General features: G+C 43.6%; 2 protein-coding genes across 2 annotated transcripts in view; one reads left to right on the top strand and one right to left on the bottom strand.

Annotated features, from left to right (window-relative positions):
- The first annotated feature begins 494 nt into the window (after positions 1–494).
- LOC121539042 (GTPase IMAP family member 9) lies at positions 495–6,275 on the top strand. Its single transcript, XM_041847244.2, has 3 exons — positions 495–576; positions 2,431–2,469; positions 4,179–6,275. Exons 1-3 carry the CDS (start codon positions 549–551, stop codon positions 5,087–5,089), a joined length of 978 nt encoding a protein of 325 aa, XP_041703178.1. The 5' UTR covers positions 495–548; the 3' UTR covers positions 5,090–6,275.
- Positions 6,276–7,675: 1,400 nt separating this feature from the next.
- Positions 7,676–24,114, bottom strand: part of LOC121539043 (probable phospholipid-transporting ATPase IA) — a 37,226-nt gene continuing 20,787 nt past the window's right edge. Inside the window, exons 18-34 of the mRNA XM_041847245.1 lie at positions 21,971–22,055; positions 21,383–21,522; positions 20,872–21,010; positions 20,225–20,289; positions 19,793–19,965; positions 18,542–18,725; positions 17,749–17,859; positions 17,219–17,293; positions 16,999–17,121; positions 16,632–16,710; positions 16,473–16,534; positions 16,207–16,263; positions 16,004–16,111; positions 15,731–15,819; positions 15,558–15,650; positions 15,318–15,412; positions 7,676–9,089 (exon numbers count right to left, since the gene is read on the bottom strand). Of these exons, the coding sequence (XP_041703179.1) occupies positions 8,986–9,089; positions 15,318–15,412; positions 15,558–15,650; positions 15,731–15,819; positions 16,004–16,111; positions 16,207–16,263; positions 16,473–16,534; positions 16,632–16,710; positions 16,999–17,121; positions 17,219–17,293; positions 17,749–17,859; positions 18,542–18,725; positions 19,793–19,965; positions 20,225–20,289; positions 20,872–21,010; positions 21,383–21,522; positions 21,971–22,055 (1,782 nt within the window). The 3' untranslated portion in view covers positions 7,676–8,985. The remainder of the gene's footprint in view (positions 9,090–15,317; positions 15,413–15,557; positions 15,651–15,730; positions 15,820–16,003; positions 16,112–16,206; positions 16,264–16,472; positions 16,535–16,631; positions 16,711–16,998; positions 17,122–17,218; positions 17,294–17,748; positions 17,860–18,541; positions 18,726–19,792; positions 19,966–20,224; positions 20,290–20,871; positions 21,011–21,382; positions 21,523–21,970; positions 22,056–24,114) is intronic.

Below are 24,114 nucleotides of genomic sequence, written 5' to 3'. Positions count from 1 at the left end.
GGTTGAATACTTATTGGATAGGCTCTCTGCAAGGTTTTGTACAGCTTACCTATCATATGAATATCATTTTCTGACTCAAATAGGGTTCCCTCAAGATTGCTCTGATGTCCAAAAGATTTAAAATAGAAATGTCTTGATATGAAACTTTTAAAGTTGCATGTATTTGAAAATATCTACATTGTTCAATCCAAAATTGCATGAGAGATCTGTGTTGATGTGTCATCATTAAGGATAAAAAGGAGGAGGAAGACAAAGATGATGAAGAAGATGATGATGATGATGTTGATCATGTTGATTATTGTAAAAAATTATTACTAAGACGTTAGGACAATGAAATAAACCTTGTCAACATCAAGTGTTCACAAAACTGAAACTAAAACCTCTGCTTTGTACATATTTGTCTCTCTGCACCTGCATTGAAACACGGGGTTGGCCACAATAACGTCACATGCCAGTTCTGATACCATACAGTATATCTATAGAGGAAGGAATGAGTCACATCCTTCATTATTATTACCTTGGTGTGTGTTGAATATCGGAGATAAAGAATGGCTGAGAGAATGGCTGAGGACGAGAGTGAGTACTGAACAGCAACTGTACATAATAAATATTTACATTTCGCAATATTATCAGTGTTAAACTGTATCAATGACGTCAATGGTTCCACATGTACTGAACTGAATGGTTTAAATGGGATCTCTTATATTGAGCATAAAACAGAGCCGAAAGTCAAGCCAGGACATGTTCAACTTATCTGATTCTGAGTATTGCCATGTGTAATGTATTTAAAATGTAATAAGATTTTATTCATGTTTTTTTGTTTTGTTTTTTACAATACAAAACATACACCTACGACAACATACAGACGCACACAAGCATCATCTACATCATCCCTGCACAGACCCACCTGCTCACATCCCCATATTCAGCGCCCGTATCACAGTCCGCAACATGGCCTCAAACTTCACCGTTTTGTTTCTCTCCGTTGCCCACGTTTTTTTTTCAACATATAGATAATAAAGCATTTACCTTTCCATTGTGTTTATGATGGAGGATTCGTTTTTCAAGATGATTGACGAGAAAAGTATCGCCCAACACATCCGGTATTTCACTGCACCCTCATATGCCATGTCTTGAAATATGCAGACAGACACATTAAAAGTAGGCTACATTTGCATTGTAATACTTATTGAGTCATTGTTAGTTTTACACTTAAGACATAACTCAGCCGTTGTGCTGTAGAATTTGTGAATGTTGCGTCTTCTGTAATGAATTATATACATTAGTTTATACTGGATTAAGCAACATTTTCGTTAACTGTAATTTCGTTAGTTTTTTCTAGCATTCCCCCTATCTTGTGCCAATATCTTTTTAAGTCTTGGTTCCAGTAGTTTATATATTTTTTCTAAGAGATTGTCAGTTGGATAGGCTCTCTGCAAGGTTTTGTACAGTTTACCTATCATATGAATATCCTTTTCTGACTCATATAGGGTTCCCTCAAGATTGCTCTGATGTCCAAAAGATTTCAAATTGAAATGTCTTGATATGAAACTTTTAAATTGCATATATTTGAAAATATCTACATTGGTCAATCCAAAAATTGATTTTTAATTCTGTCTTGGAAATAAATGTATTTCCTGTTACCAAGTCATTTACGGTTTCTATACCTTTAGTTTTCAATGTGGACCAATTTATCGGTGAATTCTGAAAAGCTATCCAAGGATTGTTCCATAGGGTTGTGTTTTTATGGAGTGATATTGGTTCTTGTAGAATACGTTTCATTTTCTTCCATATTGTTTTAGTGTTATTAGCTATGAAGTCGGTAATGTTCTTAGCTTTATCCTTTGAAAACAGATGCCATGAAAAATATTATGTGGATGAGCATGCGCATCTTTAATATGTACTCATTGTTCCTCTTTAGTGCATTTAATGATATGTCGCAAGTAAAAGCCCTGGGAGGCGAGTTGATACAATTCCAAGTCTGGAAGGTTAAAACCACCCTATGACGTAGGAAGATGTACATTTGTCCTTTTTAGTCTACGAGTTTTATTTGCCCATATAAAGTCTGTTATAACCGAGTATACTTTTTTAAATAATGTCCTAGGTGGGGTAATTGGTATTACCGAGAAACAAATATAAACACTTTAGAAGTCACGCCATTCATGATGAGGTTTATTCTACCTGTAAGATATACTGTATGGGAAGATTGTTCCATTTAATTACATCTGCTTTAGTATTGTTGAGTGATGGGATAAAGTTATCTTTATATATGTGTTGCTTGTTGTCACTTATTAAGCATCCTATGTATTTGATATTTGTTGTGATCCACATAAAGGATTGCTGTAGATAATGAGTTATTATTTTTATTTTTCCTATTGCCATTATATAAAAAATGTCTCACTGTGTATTATTTTGTCTTACACCATTCAGTTGTTCCCTTGGTAGACCAAGACAAGACCTCAACTACAGGTGAGTAAATTCATCTCCAAAAATACCACCCCAGATTATAAGGACTTTAATATTTTCCATTGCCATCAACTGAGCAGATTCAGATCTATGCTCAATCTACAGTACATTCGGAAAGTATTCAGATCCCTTGACTTTTTCCACTTTGTTACGCTACAGCCTTATTCTAAAATGGATTTTTTTTTTTTAAATCCACATCTACACACAATATCCCACAATGACAAATTTATTAAAATAAAAGATAGAAATACCTTATTTACATAAGTATTCAGACCCTTTTCTATGAGCTCCGAAAATGAGCTCAGGTGCATTCTGTTTCCATTGATCATCCTTGAGATGTTTCTACAACTTGATTGGAGTCCACCTGTGGTACATTCAATTGACTGGACATGATTTGGAAAGGCACACACCTGTCTATATAAGGTCCCACAGTTGACAGTCCATGTCAGAGCAAAAACCAAGTCATGATGTCAAAGGAATTGTCCGTAGAGCTCTGAGACAGGATTATGTCGAGGCACAGATCTGGGGAAGGGTACCAAAAAATGTCTGCAGCATTGAAGGTCCTCAACAACACAGTGGCCTCCATCATTCTTAAATGGAAGAAGTTTGGAACCACTAAGACTCTTCCTAGAGCTGGCCCCCCGGCCAAACTGAGCTATCGGGGGAGAAGGGCCTCGGTCAGGGAGGTGACCAAGAACCGGATGGTCACTCTGACAGAGGTCCAGAGTTCCTCTGTGGAGATGGGAGAACCTTCCAGAAGGACAACCATCTCTGCAGCACTCCATCAATCAGGCCTTTATGGTAGAGTGGCCAGATGGAAGCCACTCCTCAGTAAAAGGCACATGACAGCCCGCTTGGAGTTTGCCAAAAGGCAGCTAAAGGACACTCAGACCATGAGAAACAAGATTCTCTGGTCTAATGAAACCAAGATTGAACTCTTTGGCCTGAATGCCAAGTGTCATGTCTGGAGGAAACCTGGCACCATCACTACGGTGAAGCATAGTGGTGGCAGCATCATGCTGTGGGGGTGCTTTCAGCGGCAGGGAGACTAGTCAGGATCGAGGGAAAGATGAACGTAGCAAAGTACAGAGAGGTCCTTGATGAAAACCTGCTCCAGAGCGCTAAGGACCTCAGACTGGGGCAAAGGTTCACCTTCCAACAGCACAACAACCCTAAGCACACAGCCAAGACAACGCAGGAGTGGCTCCGGGGGACAAGTTTCTGAATGTCCTTGAGTGGCCCAGCCAGAGCCTGGACTTGAACCCAATCGAACATCCCTGGAGAGCCCTGAAAATAGCTGTGCAGCGACGCTCCCCATCCAACCTGACAGAGCTTGAGAGGCTCTGCAGAGACGAATGGGAGAAACTCCCCAAATACAGGTGTGCCAAGCTTGTAGCGTCATACCCAAGAAGACTCAAGGCTGTAATCACTGCCAATGGTGCTTCAACAAAGTGCTGAGTAAAGGGTCTGAATAGTGAATATTTCCGTTTTTTTAATTTTTAAACTAAACTCCTGTTTTTGCTTGTCATTATGGGTTATTGTGTGTAGATTGATGAGGAAAAAAAACAATTTAATACATTTTAGAATAAGGCTGTAACATAACAAAATGTTGAAAAAGTCAAGTGGTCTGAATACTTTCCGAATGCAATGTACTTCTCTAAGGAAGCATAAAACAACAGAACACCTTTATGTGAACAGTCCTATGTTTTTAGATGTGTTTAGGATAGTTCTGGTGGGTAAGACTGGAGCAGGGAAGAGTGCAACCGGAAACACCATCCTGGGGAAAAAGGTGTTTGAAGTGGACCCCTCCCTTAATTCTGTGACTGACAAGTGTCAAAAAGAAATGGGAGAGGTTTGTGGGATGCGGGTGCATATCGTTGACACTCCAGGCATCTTCGATACAGCGAAGACGGATGAGGAAGTGAAAAAGACAATAGAGGAGTGTGTCAACATGTCTGTCCCGGGCCCCCACACATTCCTGCTGGTGATCAGGCTGGGGGGGAGGTTCACAGAGGAGGAGAAGAATGCCGTGAAGTGGATCCAGAAGAACTTTGGAGAGGACGCCTCCTTATACACCATCTTGCTGTTCACCTGTAAAGATCAGCTGATGGGGAAAGAAGTGGACAACATTCTGAAAGAGTGCAAGGAGCTCCAGAAAGTGCTGAACGTCTGCGGGGGCAGATATCACTCGTTCAATAACAACGACGATGACGATCCAGGTCAGGTCACAGGCCTTCTGAAGAAGATAAAAGACATGGTGGAGTTTCGCGGAGGAGATTACTACACCAATGAGATGTACAAGAAGGCTCAGGAAAAGATCAGAGAGGAGGAGAAGATGAGGAAAGCTGAGGAAGAAAGGCAGAAGCAGGAGCAGGAAAGAATGATAGAGCAAAGAATAAGAAGGCAGGGGGAAGAGAATGGGAGAAGAAAGATAATGTTCTGTTTGTTATTGGCTTTTGCAATTCTGTTAATCATAGTAGGGGGGTATATACTAGGTCATGTAAGGGGAACAGTGGGAAATGCTATTGGAATACCATTAATTCTTGTAGGAGTCGTAATGGCAGGTGTCATGATAGCTATGATTTTCAAGACACAAAGAAGTGGAGCTGACACAAATGTGTAACATTGGGCCTGGTCCAGACAGATCTGAAACCTGGCGCCTATGAACCTAATGAGAGCCAGTCAGAGTTGAGCCCTTGCAGCTTTGGTTTAGCGAATTTAGAATTATAATGAATTTCTTTGGTCCACATTAATTTTTCCAACAACACAAGTAATCAACTGCAAAATCAGACAACCCCATAGTAGAATAGTTCACCTATTCAATTGGTCAGCTTGTCGCATTCTATGTGAGAAAATAATATTTATCTTGAGGCGCTTTCAAATTGAGTGCCACAAGGAGAGAAACATGCATGCCCAGTCATTACACAACATTCAGCGTTGATGGCTACTGTTAAAAGAGGAGGATCACAGCTTTCTAGTGCTTTTACATTTATTTCTCAACTGCGAAATGCACACTTTTAAAACCTGAGTTTTTAGCCGCAGCATGGATTAGCTGTTTTAGCGCTCACCAATGGCGTTGAATGCATAGCGGAGACCGATGCTAAATGTAACTTGACTGAGTGCCAGTGGAACATTTTTTGGGGACATTCAATTCATCAATATGTTGCTAACTAGCAATAAGATAAGGTTTATAGTTTGTGACCTAGCTAATGATATAGCCACTATGCTGCATCAGTTGGGCTACAGGTAATACTTGTTATTGATAAATAGCACACCTGCTTGATAATATGGACCAATATGTTATTGGCAAATTTCTGGAGGGGGTATTTATATATTAGATGGTGTCAGAATAATTGTATTTTCATTCATTTTGGAGTAGAATGTCCTTTTGAAAAAGTCACCAGAACGGACCTTCGTTCTACAAAACATTTTTTAGGTCCCTCTGTGACCTTGCCATCATTGCTACAAAAAATCCAGGGAAACACTGACCAACGATGTTTTAGTTGTTACAGCTTGGATACTTACTTTTGTTTACCACTATGTTAGATTATTCTTTAATCCTTTACCAGTGCCTTCATTTTAATAAAAATAATAATGAACATATTTTGGGTGTAGAAGCTTAAATAGCAATGAAGTTACCAAGTAAACATCCCTGTGTGCAAATAGTTTAGTAAAAACAGGAAATTCATCATTATTTTTTAACAAAAGGGAATTATGAACATGTTTGTAACTTTAGCTGAATTTCCAGTGGACTATGTTTCATATATCTAGTTGCAAATGGTTAAAAACAAATAAAAAGTGAAACTGTTTCTGTTGTCTCCTGTGTAAAACTCCTGCTACTGAGCTTTCAGGGGTCAAGATAGGTCCCTGTACAGGTCAAAAGGTCAACATTGGTGACAGTTCTATTCTGTCCCCAGGTGTAGCCTTGATGTAGTTGTAGCCAGGATTAAGGATACACCATTGAACATTCAAGGCCAGATGTGGGTAGCTTTCACTGCCGTTACAGGTGGCCATACAACAAAAACAAAACACCTAGAATTAGTACATTCGTACGTTAGTCGCACGCAATATTTCATACAGCACCAGCCCGATTTTGACGAAACTTATGTGAATGATGCGTCTTGCCATAGATATCCGGCATTTACAAAATTACACTGATTGGTCAGACGGTGGCGCTATAACAAGAGATTTAAAATGCTACCTTTGAAAGGTCACGCCGCTCACCCCGTTTGACCTTAAGTCATGAAATTCAGTATGAAGGTCCTTCTACTCATAAAGGAATACATTTTCCTCAGGGACCCATGATGGATATTCAGGCATTTAGAATTTTGTGAAAAACACTTAAAACGCTACTCTTCTGGCACCGAATGACCGATCTGCACAAAACTTTATATGTGGCATCTATGGACAGTGGTCTCTCAATGCAATATTTTCCAGACTAGTACCTATAAGCATTCACGTGGGCGTGGTCTGGCACATAACTGCATATAAATCAGTGGTCTGGCACATAACTGCATATAAATCAGTCAAGGATATTCTTATTGTAACAAAATTCGGTACTCGTGTTGCAAACACTGTCAAGACTCAACATATAACATTCCTATCGACCACACGGTGGCGCTATAACGGGCACGTTTATATCTCTTGGTCTGTTTGACTCAGTAACGAAATGGCACACATGCTCAGGGATATGAGTCTAGCTAACCCACGTGATATGTCAGACACTATTGGCCTGATTTTGATGAATCTTGGGTGAATGTGTCTTGCCGTAGAGATCCGCCATTTACAAAATTATACTGATTGGCCCAAGGGGGTGCTCTGCATCATTCGTGGGTGACGACATGTTTGCTGTTGCCTTGGTTTAAAAATCAATTCACTGTTTTGCAAAAGGCCAGTGAGTTCTGTGTCTTGTGAAAAACGTTTTCGAAAATTGACATTGTTTGGTTCAATGCTTGTACGCGATTGAGAAAAACTAACAATGAATGTTCACACTATAAAAGTTAAACTAAACTCTACTCTGTACAGGTTCTGGGCTAAACATGTGGTTGGATAATGCCACATCTTGTGCAAGCACAGCATACCTCCCACTCTATCAGCACACACTGCTTATACAACATATGTGAGTGAGGGATGCTCGTATACTTCATCGTTATAGTGTTTTAAATATCAGTGAAAAGTGTGAGCAAAGAAAGTCCACACAGACTAGAAGAAAGGTTGCATTTTAGTGTAGCAGTGGTTTTATTCAGTAGTCCCTTATGCATCTGAGAATGAAATATTAAAAAAAGTAAACTTGTTAAATTATGAATTCCTTATTTGGACTCAAGGAACACAAGAACACATTAATACATTAATACATTTTTTTTTCTCTGAACGAAAACCAAGCTATATCCAGCTTTCACGGACATTCAGTTTGAGTGGTATTTCTGTGTAAATGGGTATCCATTTCCCCAAAAATACTCTGATCTATTCAAGTCACAAACACTCACTCACACAACATGGATAAAATTCAAATGAACCAATTAATGCATACTTCCTTTTCCTCGGTCAGTGAGAATATATTTGCATTGCAGTGAAAAGAGCCATGGACGGATTTTAAACCATTTTTTTACTAAGAACATGCACACATGCTATAGCATTACTGGATGAGAGAAACTTTTTGAAAGGCACTGTTGGGATGGATCGACTGGAGAGAGAAACATGGAATGCAAAGAATCTTTCAGAGATATATTCTTAAAATGAGAAGCCCATCATCAAGTCAACAACCTGTAACGCATGCGATATCATTCTGGAGTGCAATGATCGAGTGCAAATGGCATTCAATCATCATGGACTACATTCATAGCCCCCGCCCATTGGTTACACACATTACTCTTTGGCAAGCAACATCACAGGGTTTCCCATTCTCTTACACAGTTCAGGTTTAGGGATGATTTGTGGATCATTTTGGTCCAACATGGCTCTTTATGTGGCATGTACACCTTGTTGAGTTTGGTCTTACGCCACACCCAAAAATAAAATATGAGACGTTCCTTTTCCAAGGCCACCCCCGTTGCTTAGAATTGAACTCTTCCGCAGACAAATATAAAAACAGGTAAAGTCTTCAGGACAAAGACACATTAAAAAGTCAGTGCTTGGGACAAACTTAAAATGAATAAACACTTTCTGTAAATGTTTTTTTCCTCTCTTCGGTGCTCTCCAGAAACAGCCCTTAGCTCCTCCTCCTACCTCCTCTTGTGTAGATCTGATAGGACAGGTAAAACCAATATGATATACATACCACCTTTCCCTGAGTGGAATTCGCCCCATATTGCTGACACCTATCCAGTCTTCTCAGATCAACAGAAGTTCCTCAGGGGGTTCTGGGCTTTGGGGGTTGTTTCTGGACGAGGCCTTCACTCCAGACTTTCTGGAGGAAGTTGACCGGCCCACTTTGTGGGGTGACTTCCTGTCAACCTCCTCCAATAGGGAGGGCTGTGTGCAGCATGTGATAGGAGGGCATCGCTGAGGAGGAGAGAGGCTTCACCACTGGGGCTGATCGGGCCTCTGCTTGGTGGTGTCGTACGACCGGATCACGTCGGACTGTGACACCGCTCCGTTTTCATCCTGAGAGAAGGCATAGCCGTCTAAGGGAAAACAAGCATATTATACTTATATTCATCTCAGACGCCATTACAAAATCTCACGCTGGCCACCTAGTGAGGTTTTCAAATCTGGACTAACTAGTAGGAAGTATAACCCCACCCCCCTCTCAAAGGGCTTGTTCAGCCGACTGCCTACTGACTGATCTACAAACCACCTTGCATAATAAATAACTACTCATTGTTATTTGTAGATCAGTCAGTCTGTCACAATTTACCCACAATGCATCACAGATGCAGTCAACTCAAACACACTCAAAGCCCGTACCAAAGCTTGTTCCCTGCAGACGAAGCACTACTGCACACACTACATTATCACAAACTGAAGGTGCACAAAGCCAGGACAGTTAGATCAACAACCCACAACTAAATTACAGATATAATAACAAGCTCAATATTAGGTCAAGGGAAATGTCTCTAACACAGGATGTGATGGATGGGTCGGTTAGGAAAGAGATCAGGACTGGGGACGGATCCAGCAGCTACCTACCCAATATACACTACATGACCAAAAGTATGTGGACACCTGCTCGTCGAACATCTCAGTCTAAAATCATGGGCATTAATATGGAGTTGGTCCCCCCTTTGCTGCTATAACAGCCTCCACTCTTCTGGGAAGGCTTTCCACTAGATGTTGGAACATTGCTGCGGGGACTTGCTTCCATTCAGCCACAAGAGCATTAGTGAAGTCGGGCATTGATGTTGGGCGATTAGGCCTGGCTCGCAGTCGGCGTTCCAATTCATTCCAAAGGTGTTCGATGGGGTTCAGGTCAGGGCTCTGTGCAGGCCAGTCAAGTTCTTCCACACCGATCTCGACAAACCATTTCTGTATGGACCTTGCTTTGTTCATGGGGGCATTGTCATGCTGAAACAGGAAAGAGCCTTCCCCAAACTGTTGCCACAAAGTTGGAAGCACATATTCGTCTAGAATATCATTGTATGCTGTAGCGTTAAGATTTCCCTTCACTGGAACTAAGGGGCCTAGCCCGAATCATGAAAAATAGCCCCAGACCATTATTCCTCCTCCACCAAACTTTACAGTTGGCACTATGCATTGGGGTAGCGTTCTCCTGGCATCTGCCAAACCCAGATTTGTCCATCGGACTGCCAGATGGTGAAGCGTGATTCATCACTCCAGAGAACGCGTTTCCACCGCTCCAGAGTCCAATGGTGGTGAGCTTTACACCATTCTAGCCGACGCTTGGCATTGCGCATGGTGATCTTAGGCTTGTGTGCAGCTGCTCGGCCATGGAAACCCATTTCATGAAGCTCCCGACGAACAGTTATTGTGCTGACGTTGCTTCCAGAGGCAGTTTGGAACTCGGTAGTGAGTGTTGCAACCGAGGATAGACAATTTTTACGCGCTACATGCTTCAGCACTTGCCGGTCCCGTTCTGTGAGCTTGTGTTGCCTACCACTTCGCGGGTGAGCCGTTGTTGCTCCTAGACGTTTCCACTTCACAATAACAGCACTTACAGTTGACCGGGGCAGCTCTAGCAGGGCAGAAATTTGACAAACTGACTTGTTGGAAAGGTGGCATCCTATGACGGTGCCACGTTGAAAATCACTGAGCTCTTCAGTAAGGCTATTCTACTGCCAATGTTTGTCTCTGGAGATTGCATGGCTGTGTGCTCGATTTTATACACCTGTCAGCAACGGGTGTGGCTGAAATAACCGAATCCACTAATTTGAAGGGGTGTCCACATACTTTTGTATATATAGTGTATATCCCAAACAATACTTATCCTACATAATACATATTCTACACAATAGTTTATTCTCATATTAAGAACAATTAATTTTATTCTAGCCCGGGGACTACAGTAAGGTCCGTCTTTCAATCTACAGGGAAGATTCTAACCTAACCACGGTCAAAGCTCTATGACTCTAGGGAAGTTTTCAAACTAAAGGGAAGATTCTAACCTAACCACTGTCAAAGCTCTATGACTCTAGGGAAGTTTTCAAACTAAAGGGAAGATTCTAACCTAACCACTGTCAAAGCTCTATGACTCTAGGGAAGCTTTCAAACTAAAGGGAAGATTCTAACCTAACCACGGTCAAAGCTCTATGACTCTAGGGAAGTTTTCAAACTAAAGGGAAGATTCTAACCTAACCACGGTCAAAGCTCTATGACTCTAGGGAAGTTTTCAAACTAAAGGGAAGATTCTAACCTAACCACTGTCAAAGCTCTATGACTCTAGGGAAGTTTTCAAACTAAAGGGAAGATTCTAACCTAACCACTGTCAAAGCTCTATGACTCTAGGGAAGCTTTCAAACTAAAGGGAAGATTCTAACCTAACCACGGTCAAAGCTCTATGACTCTAGGGAAGTTTTCAAACTAAAGGGAAGATTCTAACCTAACCACTGTCAAAGCTCTATGACTCTAGGGAAGTTTTCAAACTAAAGGGAAGATTCTAACCTAACCACTGTCAAAGCTCTATGACTCTAGGGAAGCTTTCAAACTAAAGGGAAGATTCTAACCTAACCACGGTCAAAGCTCTATGACTCTAGGGAAGTTTTCAAACTAAAGGGAAGATTCTAACCTAACCACTGTCAAAGCTCTATGACTCTAGGGAAGTTTTCAAACTAAAGGGAAGATTCTAACCTAACCACGGTCAAAGCTCTATGACTCTAGGGAAGTTTTCAAACTAAAGGGAAGATTCTAACCTAACCACGGTCAAAGCTCTATGACTCTAGGAAGTTTTCAAACTAAAGGGAAGATTCTAACCTAACCACGGTCAAAGCTCTATGACTCTAGGGAAGTTTTCAAACTAAAGGGAAGATTCTAACCTAACCACGGTCAAAGCTCTATGACTCTAGGGAAGTTTTCAAACTAAAGGGAAGATTCTAACCTAACCACGGTCAAAGCTCTATGACTCTAGGGAAGTTTTCAAACTAAAAGGAAGATTCTAACCTAACCACGGTCAAAGCTCTATGACTCTAGGGAAGTTTTCAAACTAAAGGGAAGATTCTAACCTAACCACGGTCAAAGCTCTATGACTCTAGGGAAGTTTTCAAACTAAAGGGAAGATTCTAACCTAACCACGGTCAAAGCTCTATGACTCTAGGGAAGTTTTCAAACTAAAGGGAAGATTCTAACCTAACCACTGTCAAAGCTCTATGACTCTAGGGAAGTTTTCAAACTAAAGGGAAGATTCTAACCTAACCACTGTCAAAGCTCTATGACTCTAGGGAAGTTTTCAAACTAAAGGGAAGATTCTAACCTAACCACGGTCAAAGCTCTATGACTCTAGGGAAGTTTTCAAACTAAAAGGAAGATTCTAACCTAACCACGGTCAAAGCTCTATGACTCTAGGGAAGTTTTCAAACTAAAGGGAAGATTCTAACCTAACCACGGTCAAAGCTCTATGACTCTAGGGAAGTTTTCAAACTAAAGGGAAGATTCTAACCTAACCACTGTCAAAGCTCTATGACTCTAGGGAAGTTTTCAAACTAAAGGGAAGATTCTAACCTAACCACGGTCAAAGCTCTATGACTCTAGGGAAGTTTTCAAACTAAAGGGAAGATTCTAACCTAACCACGGTCAAAGCTCTATGACTCTAGGGAAGTTTTCAAACTAAAGGGAAGATTCTAACCTAACCACGGTCAAAGCTCTATGACTCTAGGGAAGTTTTCAAACTAAAGGGAAGATTCTAACCTAACCACGGTCAAAGCTCTATGACTCTAGGGAAGTTTTCAAACTAAAGGGAAGATTCTAACCTAACCACGGTCAAAGCTCTATGACTCTAGGGAAGTTTTCAAACTAAAGGGAAGATTCTAACCTAACCACGGTCAAAGCTCTATGACTCTAGGGAAGTTTTCAAACTAAAGGGAAGATTCTAACCTAACCACGGTCAAAGCTCTATGACTCTAGGGAAGTTTTCAAACTAAAGGGAAGATTCTAACCTAACCACGGTCAAAGCTCTATGACTCTAGGGAAGTTTTCAAACTAAAGGGAAGATTCTAACCTAACCACGGTCAAAGCTCTATGACTCCAGGGAAGTTTTCAAACTAAAGGGAAGATTCTAACCTAACCACGGTCAAAGCTCTATGACTCTAGGGAAGTTTTCAAACTAAAGGGAAGATTCTAACCTAACCACGGTCAAAGCTCTATGACTCTAGGGAAGTTTTCAAACTAAAGGGAAGATTCTAACCTAACCACGGTCAAAGCTCTATGACTCTAGGGAAGTTTTCCTACTTTACCTTACATTACGTACACCGAGATCCAACCTTGTGAGGGGCTCACTAACCTTCACACCTCGAGTGACAATGACAATCTCACCCCCTCCATGCCTGCGTGTGTATGGGGGCAGTGAGGGAGGGACAAATGGCATTGTGGGAAATTTTGTCAAAAATGTTGTCAAAGACAGTACAGTATGAAGATGGACATAAACTGCTTCTCCAATAGAAATCCCTGATCACGCTTGTAGGCGATGTCATGGCGACGTTGGGTAGCTAAGCTCATGCGTAGAAACACGTCATCGGGTCTAACAGTCGTCTATCTATCCCATGTGCAGGCCGTCAAATCAAAGGCACTCCTTCGATATAAAGTTTTTTTTTTTGGAAAATTAAAACGTGTCAGTTTGTCACTTTCACGACGTTGGAGTAATAACATGTTCAACTACTTAAGACATTGTCTCGAATCTAAGTTGTGCCTTTAGATTTCGAGAAAATGAACTACTAAGGAAGCATTTTTCACTTCTCTCATTGACTTCTCAAATCCCAAATCCCAAACCCCTGCTTGGTCTGTTTGGTCTGCTTGGTCTGCTTGGTCTGCTTGCTCTGTTTGGTCTGTTTGGTCTGTTTGGTCTGTTTGGTCTGTTTGCTCTGTTTGCTCTGTTTGCTCTGTTTGGTCTGTTTGGTCTGTTTGGTCTGCTTGGTCTGTTTGGTCTGTTTGGTCTGCTTGCTCTGTTTGGTCTGCTTGGTCTGTTTGGTCTGTTTGGTCTGCTTGGTCTGTTTGGTCTGCTTGCTCTGTTTGCTCTGTTTGGTCTGCTTGGTCTGTTTGGTCTGCTTGCTCTGTTTGGTCTGCTTGCTCTGTTTGGTCTGCTTGCTCTGTTTGGTCTGCTTGGTCTGTTTGGTCTGCTTGGTCTGTTTGGTCTGTTTGGTCTGTTTGGTCTGCTTGCTCTGCTTGCTCTGTTTGGTCTGTTTGGTCTGTTTGGTCTGTTTGGTCTGCTTGCTCTGCTTGCTCTGTTTGGTCTGTTTGGTCTGTTTGGTCTGTTTGGTCTGTTTGGTCTGTTTGGTCTGTTTGGTCTGTTTGGTCTGCTTGCTCTGTTTGGTCTGTTTGGTCTGTTTGGTCTGTTTGGTCTGCTTGGTCTGTTTGGTCTGTTTGGTCTGCTTGCTCTGTTTGGTCTGCTTGGTCTGCTTGCTCTGTTTGGTCTGCTTGGTCTGTTTGGTCTGTTTGGTCTGTTTGGTCTGTTTGGTCTGTTTGGTCTGTTTGGTCTGCTTGGTCTGCTTGGTCTGTTTGGTCTGCTTGGTCTGCTTGGTCTGTTTGGTCTGCTTGGTCTGTTTGCTCTGTTTGGTCTGCTTGGTCTGTTTGGTCTGCTTGCTCTGTTTGGTCTGCTTGGTCTGTTTGGTCTGTTTGGTCTGCTTGGTCTGTTTGGTCTGCTTGCTCTGTTTGCTCTGTTTGGTCTGCTTGGTCTGTTTGGTCTGCTTGCTCTGTTTGGTCTGCTTGCTCTGTTTGGTCTGCTTGCTCTGTTTGGTCTGCTTGGTCTGTTTGGTCTGCTTGGTCTGTTTGGTCTGTTTGGTCTGTTTGGTCTGCTTGCTCTGCTTGCTCTGTTTGGTCTGTTTGGTCTGTTTGGTCTGTTTGGTCTGCTTGCTCTGCTTGCTCTGTTTGGTCTGTTTGGTCTGTTTGGTCTGTTTGGTCTGTTTGGTCTGTTTGGTCTGTTTGGTCTGTTTGGTCTGCTTGCTCTGTTTGGTCTGTTTGGTCTGTTTGGTCTGCTTGGTCTGTTTGGTCTGTTTGGTCTGCTTGGTCTGCTTGCTCTGTTTGGTCTGCTTGGTCTGCTTGCTCTGCTTGGTCTGTTTGGTCTGCTTGCTCTGTTTGGTCTGTTTGGTCTGTTTGGTCTGTTTGGTCTGTTTCGCAAGCGTTTCTGGAAGTCTTGCAATGTTGTGCCTCTGGGTTTAGAAAGTGTGGTGTTGTTGATGTTAATGTTCTACAGTACAACTGATGAACACATAGAAGGAACACAAAGAGATGGACAATTGTGTGTGACTCACGTAGCATGTTCTGAGGGACGGACTCAGTGCTGTACGCTGACGATATGCTGTTCTTCTTAAATGTGTTCTTCAGGAGCTGAGCTCTCTCTGACAAGCTGCACACACACAGAGAAGAGTCAGACAAACACACCACACACACACACAGAGAAGAATCAGACAAACACACCACACACACACAAGTATGTCAAACAAAAAGCATGCACACACGCACAATAATACAGTTAGACGGTATAAAAACACCTTTTCCCATGAACCACTACTCCAGGGTCCTGAGCATTAGCCTCCAGCTCCTGCACCTCATCCACCAGGTTCTTCCAGAAAGACCTCTTCACCCTGAGAGAGAGATCGAAGTTATCTTAAAGGGTAGTTGTTCCTCAGATGCTAGTACTGTATGCTTTAAGGTCTGGACTCACACTCTGAACGCCACGTCAAACAGCAGCGAGGTGACTGGGATGAAGAGGAGACTCATCCAGAACACTCCTGAGGTGAACAGCATCTCTGCCTGCAAAACACACACACACACACAACACACACACACAACACACACACAAAACACACACACACACACACACATACATTTAAAACTTTCGACAGGTGAATAGTAAGTTTGCTTCTTTGTTGCAAATTGTGCAACATATTTATCCGACAAATGCATATTGTTGGAAATGGAGCGATCAGTACTTTACCTGCCCAGACATGTCTGGTGCAATAGGTATAACTGGCCACAAGGTGGAGTAGAGCCAGAAGAACAACACCCACAGGCAGACACTGCCCCAGATGGCTATGTGACTGAACTACGGAGGAGGAGGGAGCACCAGAGAGTGTCAGGTAAACATCACACTTGCCAACTGTTTCTGAATGACAGAAATGGGAAGCCTATTGAACCCACCAGTGTCCAGGATGAAGTCTCCAGTCCAGCTTTGAGACAAACGGTTATCACCACAAACTGGGGACGAAGAAGAGAGAGAACGCTAAATCACTTTACATGAGGATATGGAAAATCAGAGGTATCTCTATTGAACTCTTGCTGCTGTGTGTACACGAAATTCAGTGACAATTTTACCAAAGTGTTTTCAGACATTTCATTGAGAGCTGGGAAGGCTATCCAAAAACAAACCAGACTTTTTTTTTGGGGGGGGCATTCAGTCAACCTACCGTGTAAACCATATTTCCTAATAGAAGATAGTCTGGAGTCTTCCCGTTCCAAGACACAGTGTCTGGAATAAAGAAACCAAACATGCAGGACTGCTTAATACTAGAACGGACTGAGACAGACAGCCAGACAGACAGACAGGACAGACACACACAGCGTACCGTGCTGGAAGGCCTGCAGGGGGAGCCAGAAGAGGATGACAGAGTGGAGGAGGCCGTTGAGACAGTGAGCCCAGAACACCTGCAGCGGGACAGGGGAAACATAACTAAGAGGGCCTAGCTCCAAATACCAAATGGACCTTTAGCCCCTAACGCTATGCACATGTTTTTATTGTACAGGCATTGTCCGGTTATCTGTTTAGCTTTGAAAACTTGGTAAATGCCCAAATGTTGAACTGTGAAATAGATTATGCGAACGTTACACGCCCAAATTCGTGCTGCTCACGATTGATAAATGAGTAAGGCCCCCCCCCCGTCTCCTTTACACAAGGCATTAATGAAGACAGGGGTTAAGGAGTGGAGGGTGTACCTTAGTGTTGAAACCCAGTGCGTTCTGGGAGGTCTTGTAGAGTTCTGGGTATTTTAGCATGTTCTCTTTCCTGCAGCAGCGCTCAAATATACCCAGGGCCAGAGGAGGCATCGCTGTGAAGATCTGTCACACACACACACAATACATAGACAAAAAATGATACATTCACGTGTACCAAGCGGTAAATCAGGGAGTGAATAAGGAGTGTACACACACTTACCACATTATAAAGACCAATGCACCAACGTTCGAATAGAATCTGACCAGAGAATCCGTTCACGATCGCAAACCAGATCTGAAATACAGGATGAATGAGTGAGTTTCTCTATTATGCACTGATATCCAGGTTGATGACATAGGGTTGCACAATTCCGGTAACTTTCTCAAAATTCACAGGTTTTCCCCAAAATCCCAATCCCAAATTTAAAACTCATGGTTGGAGGATTTTGGATTTCCTGCTTATTCCTTCCTAATTCTGGGAATCTTCCAAACGGGACTTCTGGAAAACCTGGGAATTTTGTGAAAGTTACCGGAATTGTGCAGCCCTACTGAAGCAGCCCTACTGAAGCAGCCCTACTGAAGCAGCCCTACTGAAGCAGCCCTACTGAAGCAGCCCTACTGAAGCAGCCCTACTGAAGCAGCCCTACTGAAGCAGCCCTACTGAAGCAGCCCTACTGAAGCAGCCCTACTGAAGCAGCCCTACTGAAGCAGCCCTACTGAAGCAGCCCTACTGAAGCAGCCCTACTGTACCTCTATGATGTACAACACTATGTTCTTGTAGAAACAGTACAGGATGCATTTGGACACTCGGTTGTAGTTCCACGCCCCATGGACTAGGAGCAGATTCCTCAGGTACTTAAACTGAAAAGACAGGGAACGAGACAGAGAGAGACAGCGAGAGAGAGAGAGACAGAGAGAGAGAGAGAGACAGAGAGAGAGACAGACAGAGAGAGAGACAGAGGACACAGAGAGACACAGAGAGAGACAGACAGAGACAGAGAGAGAGACAGACACAGAGAGAGAGACAGAGAGAGAACGAGAGAGAGAGAGACAGACAAAGCGAGACACAGAGGACACACAGAGAGAGAGAGAGAGAGACACAGGGAGAGACACAGCGACACAGAGAGAGACAGAGACAGAGAGAGACACACAGAGCGAGAGAGAGAGAGAGAGAGAGACAGAGACAGAGACACAGAGAGAGACAGAGAGACACAGGGAGAGACACAGCAACACAGAGAGACACACAGAGAGAGAGAGAGAGGGAGAGAGAGAGAGAGAGAGAGACAGAGACAGAGAGAGAGGAGAGAGAGAGAGACAGAGAGAGAGAGAGAGAGAGAGAGAGAGAGAGAGAGAGAGAGAGACAGAGAGAGAGACAGAGACAGAGACAGAGAGACGCCACTTATTAGGGTTGGGTGATATCCACATTATCATACAGTCGATTTGCCTTTGTTAAATAATGCGATAAATGATATTATCGCCCCCTAAAAACCGGTCCTCAAATACATTCAGAAGCAATGCTACGTTAAAGGGATAGACGGGTTACCTGGGCGATGGAGTAGTCGGAGGAGTTAGCGGCCTGCAGGCCCTCGTTGCCAGAGATGCCCACACCAACGTGAGCCGTCTGGATCATGCCCACGTCGTTGGCACCGTCACCGACGGCCAGGGTGATCACCTTCACCTGCCTCTTGACCAGGTCCACCACCTCCGACTTCTGCAGTGGAGACACCCTGGGGACACACGTGATATTGTATCATGACTGAATATGATGGTTTATAGCAGGGCTCTCCAACCCTGTTCCTGGAGAGCTACCCTCCTGTAGGTTTTCACTCCAACCCTGTTCCTGGAGAGCTACCCCTCCTGTAGGTTTTCACTCCAACCCTGTTCCTGGAGAGCTACCCTCCTGTAGGTTTTCACTCCAACCCTAATCTAGTGCACCTGATTCTAATAATTAACTGGTTGATTAGCTGAGTCAGGTTAGTTACAACTGGGGTTGGAGTGAAAGCCTACAGGAGGGTAGCTCTCCAGGAACAGGGTTAGAGTGAAAGACTACAGGAGGGTAGCTCTCCAGGAACAGGTTGGAGTGAACACCTACAGGAGGGTAGCTCTTCAGGAACAGGGTTAGAGTGAAAGCCTACAGGAGGGTAGCTCTCCAGGAACAGAGTTGGAGTGAACACCTACAGGAGGGTAGCTCTCCAGGAACAGGGTTGGAGTGAACACCTACAGGAGGGTATCTCTCCAGGAACAGGGTTGGAGTGAACACCTACAGGAGGGTATCTCTCCAGGAACAGGGTTGGAGTGAACACCTACAGGAGGGTATCTCTCCAGGAACACGGTTGGAGTGAACACCTACAGGAGGGTATCTCTCCAGGAACAGGGCTAGAGAGGCCTGGTTTATAGTGTCTCATTACTCTGTCGTCTGTCTGTCAGATGTTGTTATATGGAGGAGGAGTAACATTTACATGAACTTTGCTGCTATTTATTGTCTACTCTACAGCCCAGTGTTAGTACTGTCCTACTGACTTTATTATGTTTATGGAGGGTTCTCATTGGTTGAAATTGCTTGATTGTCATTTTGAATCCTTGAAACCGTGAGATGACCACACCACTTGAAGTAATTGTTTGGCTGTTTATGACTGATTAATAACTAATCTTTGAACCAATGATTTGGTCTATAAACTGCTTATCAACTTTCTATGAACCCTTTGTAAAGTACTGTACCATGCTACTGTAACATCTTTAGTTGTAATTCATAGCAGCTGTCTGAATGGAGGGCTACTTTGCTGTGATTGGCTACCTGCAGCAGATGACGGCCTTGCAGGATAGGGCCAGGTCCAGGAAGTACTGGCGCACCTCGAAGCTGAGGGCGTACTTCAGCGTCTCGCCGTCCATCACCAAGGCAACGTCGTTCTCCCTGTGTAGCGCCTCTCCCAGCATGCCACAGTGATGTCTCAAGGCCACTCGCGTCCCCTAAGATATGATAATAACTTATTGAATGTATGCCATTTAGCAGACACCTTTATACAAAGCAGCTTACAGTACAGTGAGTGCATATATTTTTTGTACATGTGGTTCCTGTGGGAATGGAACTCCCGGCCGTGGTGTTGCTAGCGTCATAATAATACATTTATGAATGACATGCTCAGAACAGAAAAGGCCTCATATCCAGTTCTTGTGTTTTGTTTCCCGTTGTTGACAACAGGAGGGAGAGGTTGGGATTGATACTTACTTCCAGTGTCTCCTCGTTCACGACCAACAGCCCCATGTTCTTCCTCAGCAGCCTACACGAGTGACCTTGACAGGCAGAGGGCAAGAAGGATTTCATTTGACGGTACTGATCTATAGTGGACCCAAGTGGGTCTGAGCACTTTTAGCGTGTATTTGCAGGTGGAGGTGTGTGAGTGGTGCCAGCCAGTCAGCCAGTCAGTCAGTCAGTCAGCCAGTCAGCCAGCCAGCCAGCCAGTCAGCCAGTAGCCAGTCAGTCAGCCAGCCAGTCAGCCAGTCAGTCAGTCAGCCAGTCAGCCAGTCAGCCAGCCAGCCAGTCAGCCAGCCAGCCAGCCAGCCAGTCAGGCCAGCCAGTCAGCCAGCCAGTCAGCCAGTCAGCCAGCCAGTCAGCCAGTCAGCCAGCCAGTCAGTCAGCCAGTCAGTCAGCCAGTCAGCCAGTCAGTCAGCCAGCCAGCCAGCCAGTCAGCCAGCCAGTCAGCCAGCCAGTCAGTCAGTCAGTCAGCCAGTCAGTCAGTCAGTCAGTCAGCCAGTCAGTCAGTCAGCCAGTCAGTCAGCCAGTCAGTCAGCCAGTCAGTCAGCCAGCCAGTCAGCCAGCCAGTCAGCCAGCCAGCCAGCCAGTCAGCTAGTCAGTCAGTCAGCCTGTCTCCTCACCTATATTGATGGCAGTCTCCTGCTTGTCTCCGGTGAGGATCCAGATCTTGATGTCAGCTCTGAGCAGAGTCTCTATGGTTTCGGGGACTTTGTCTTGTAGCTTGTCCTCTATGGCTGTGGCACCAAGCAACTGCAGGTTCTGGAAAGAAATACAAGTCAAATACTTTCAAATACTTGAGGTGCACTTGATATAGCTTACCTGGTACAACGGAACCAATGGAGCAGTGGCAGAAGTGCAAATTCTTCCCACCCTGCACTCCGTCAAGCTTAATCAAGCACATAAAGATATGGAGCCAGGCTACACCAATGCCAAATTGTAGCTACATTTAGAATCAAAATCCTGAAAACTCTTGAAAGAATGTATTTTGTACCGTCTCATCATGGGAAATACTGTCGCTTTATGATAGTATTTTCTGACAGCCAGAGGGCAGGGATCCTTTGGAAAAACAAGTTATAGGTCTACGGTGTGTGTCTTTATTTTATTGTAAAGATGAGTTTTCCTATTGTTTACCCTCTCGATGAGCTCGTAACTCTCCTCCATTTTCAGAGCTCGGTTGGTTAGGGATGTGGTGGCTCTCTGGTACAACTCGGCCCACTGCTCGTATGACTCATCTGAGATGTTGGCCACAGTGTAACACAACGTCCTTAGTCCTGACAAAACACACACAGCAAGAGAGAGAGAGACAGAGAGAGAGAGAGAGACACACACACACACAGAGAGAGACACACACACAGCGAGAGAGAGACACACAGAGAGAGACACACAGACAGAGAGAGAGAGAGAGAGAGAGAGATGATACAATGCTCCTGTAGATACAAGCCCCGCCCCCTACTTGAATAGATCTGAGAGGATTGGATAAGTATAAGAAACATGGTGAAAATTCTGCCCAGCCTATCAGAGAGCAAGATGGAGCTACTCCCATATAGGTGAACCCCATCAGATCCTCTCAGATCTACACAAGGCCAGTATAACCAGATACTTATGACAACGTTAAACAACAACACTATACTTGTATGTAAAAAGGTTCATTGGCTAGATAGTCCTACTCCATAACAACACCATTGGAATGCGTGAGAGAACAGTGTAATGATAGCTCACCCTCTGTAGCAAACTGCTCCAGGTGGTTAAGAGTGATGTTTCTGTACTTGGAGCTGTCCGCCAGTCTCTCGTAGATGACAGAGTCCTGTCAGAAAACCCATCCAGATTGTTGCAACAAACGTGGCTATTTCTTTGAATGTGCAAGAAGATATCATAACTGTTTCTTAGAAGATATCATAACTGTGTCTTAGAAGATATCATACCAGTTTCTTAGAAGATATCATACCAGTTTCTTAGAAGATATCATACCTGTTTCTTAGAAGATATCATACCTGTTTCTTAGAAGATATCATACCAGTTTCTTAGAAGATATCATACCAGTTTCTTAAAAGATATCATACCTGTTTCTTAGAAGATATCATACCTGTTTCTTAGAAGATATCATAACAGTTTCTTGGAAGATATCACGGTTTCTTGGAAGATATCATAACGGTTTCTTTGAAGATATAACGGTTTCTTGGAAGATATAACGGTTTCTTGGAAGATAACTGTTTTTTTTTCACAAATGGACATTGCACTGGTGAAAACTCTTTATTTTTTGTATATTTCGAACATTTAACTTTGAGCTAATTTACAACATGCATATAATTTACACTGAACTATATCCAAACAGTCATCATCAATAGTTTGTAATAGAATAAGTAAACAAGCGTGCCTATCATGAGAAAGAACAATATGGCAAAGATTTAAAAAAAATGCACAAATGCATTGTCTGAAAGCAACAAAATACATAATTTACACTCAGTGGACCAGTTTATTACGTACCGGGTCGGTCCCCCCTTTCCCTCCAGAACAGCCGGAATATTTCGGGGCATGGATTGTATGTTCAGATACGCTGTGGAGTTCAAACGTTGCTCAATTGGTATCAAGGGACCTAACGTGTGCCAGGAAAACATTCCCCAAACCATTACACCACCGCCACCAGCCTGTACCGTTGACACCAGGCAGGATGGGGCCATGGACTCATGCTGCTTACGCCAAATCCTGACTCTGCCATCAGCACGACACAACAGGAACAGGGATTCGTCAGACCAGGTGATGTTTTTCAACTCCTCACTTGTCCAGTGTTGGTGATGGCCTGTCCACTGGAGCCGCTGCATCTTGTTTTTAGCTGATAGGAGTGGAACCCGGTGTGGTCGTCTGCTGCAATAGCCAATCCGTGACAAGGACCGACGAGTTGTGCGTTCCGTGATGCCGTTCTGCGCACCACTGTTGTACTGCGCCGGTATTTGCCTGTTTGTGGCCAGCTCTATAGAAGCTTCATCCCCTACCCTGATACTTTAAACACTTGCAGTCAACTACTGTCTGCTCCCCAATGCACTGTCAGTAAGACTTCCAAGACCTCACCACTTCAACCTACTGCGCCGTGGGTGATGCAACAATGGCCTCGAGAACAGCAGGACTTGTAGTCGCTCTCTTCTCCGTGGCAATGTGTTCTGGGGCAAAACGATGTGAGGAGTATCTGTGTCTTGAAGGGGTCATCAGTGGATCTGCCCTGTCCTCTTACTAATCCCAGTTGGAGCCGAGTCACAGAAAAAGTCTGGTGTAATAAATGGGTGAAGGTTGGACCTTCTGATCTGAAACAGGATCGACAGTATGCAGCATATCACTTCAGATATAAAACATACAACTCGGGTTGGAAAGATGACTCCGGTGGAGTCGCCCTCTCTGTCACAGACCTGCAGGTTAAGGTGACAGTGAGGTACTATCGGAATAAACTGACCTGTTGCACCACTTGCAATCTGATTGGTAACCCCTCCTACATCTGGTACAAGAATGGACAACATGAATATGAGGGCACTTCCCATTACCTAATCTCGAACTACCCTTTGTGGACATTTGTTTAAATCCAGCTACTCCTGTGTTGTAAAAGTCCATGAATATCTCCACTCTCCTGCAGTGTGTCTTCATGATCAGGACTGTTGGAGAGTGGCTTACACCAAGAGGAGTATCTGTGCCTTGAAGGGCTCATATGTGGCCATATCCTGTACTTGCACACATCCCAGTCGTTACACAGAACAAGGTTCATTCTGGTTTACAAAGAAGAATTCTGAAGATCTGAGGCTGGACCCAGACTACGCTGGTCTTGTGGAATACCGTGGGAACAATGGGAGTGACTCCATCCTGGCAATTAAAGGCCTGAG

This window comes from Coregonus clupeaformis, chromosome 21 (assembly GCF_020615455.1).
Source record: "Coregonus clupeaformis isolate EN_2021a chromosome 21, ASM2061545v1, whole genome shotgun sequence".
Taxonomy (NCBI): domain Eukaryota; kingdom Metazoa; phylum Chordata; class Actinopteri; order Salmoniformes; family Salmonidae; genus Coregonus; species Coregonus clupeaformis.
The sequence above is the reverse complement of the archived record's forward strand: the minus strand, read 5'-3'. Positions and strand labels throughout refer to the sequence as shown.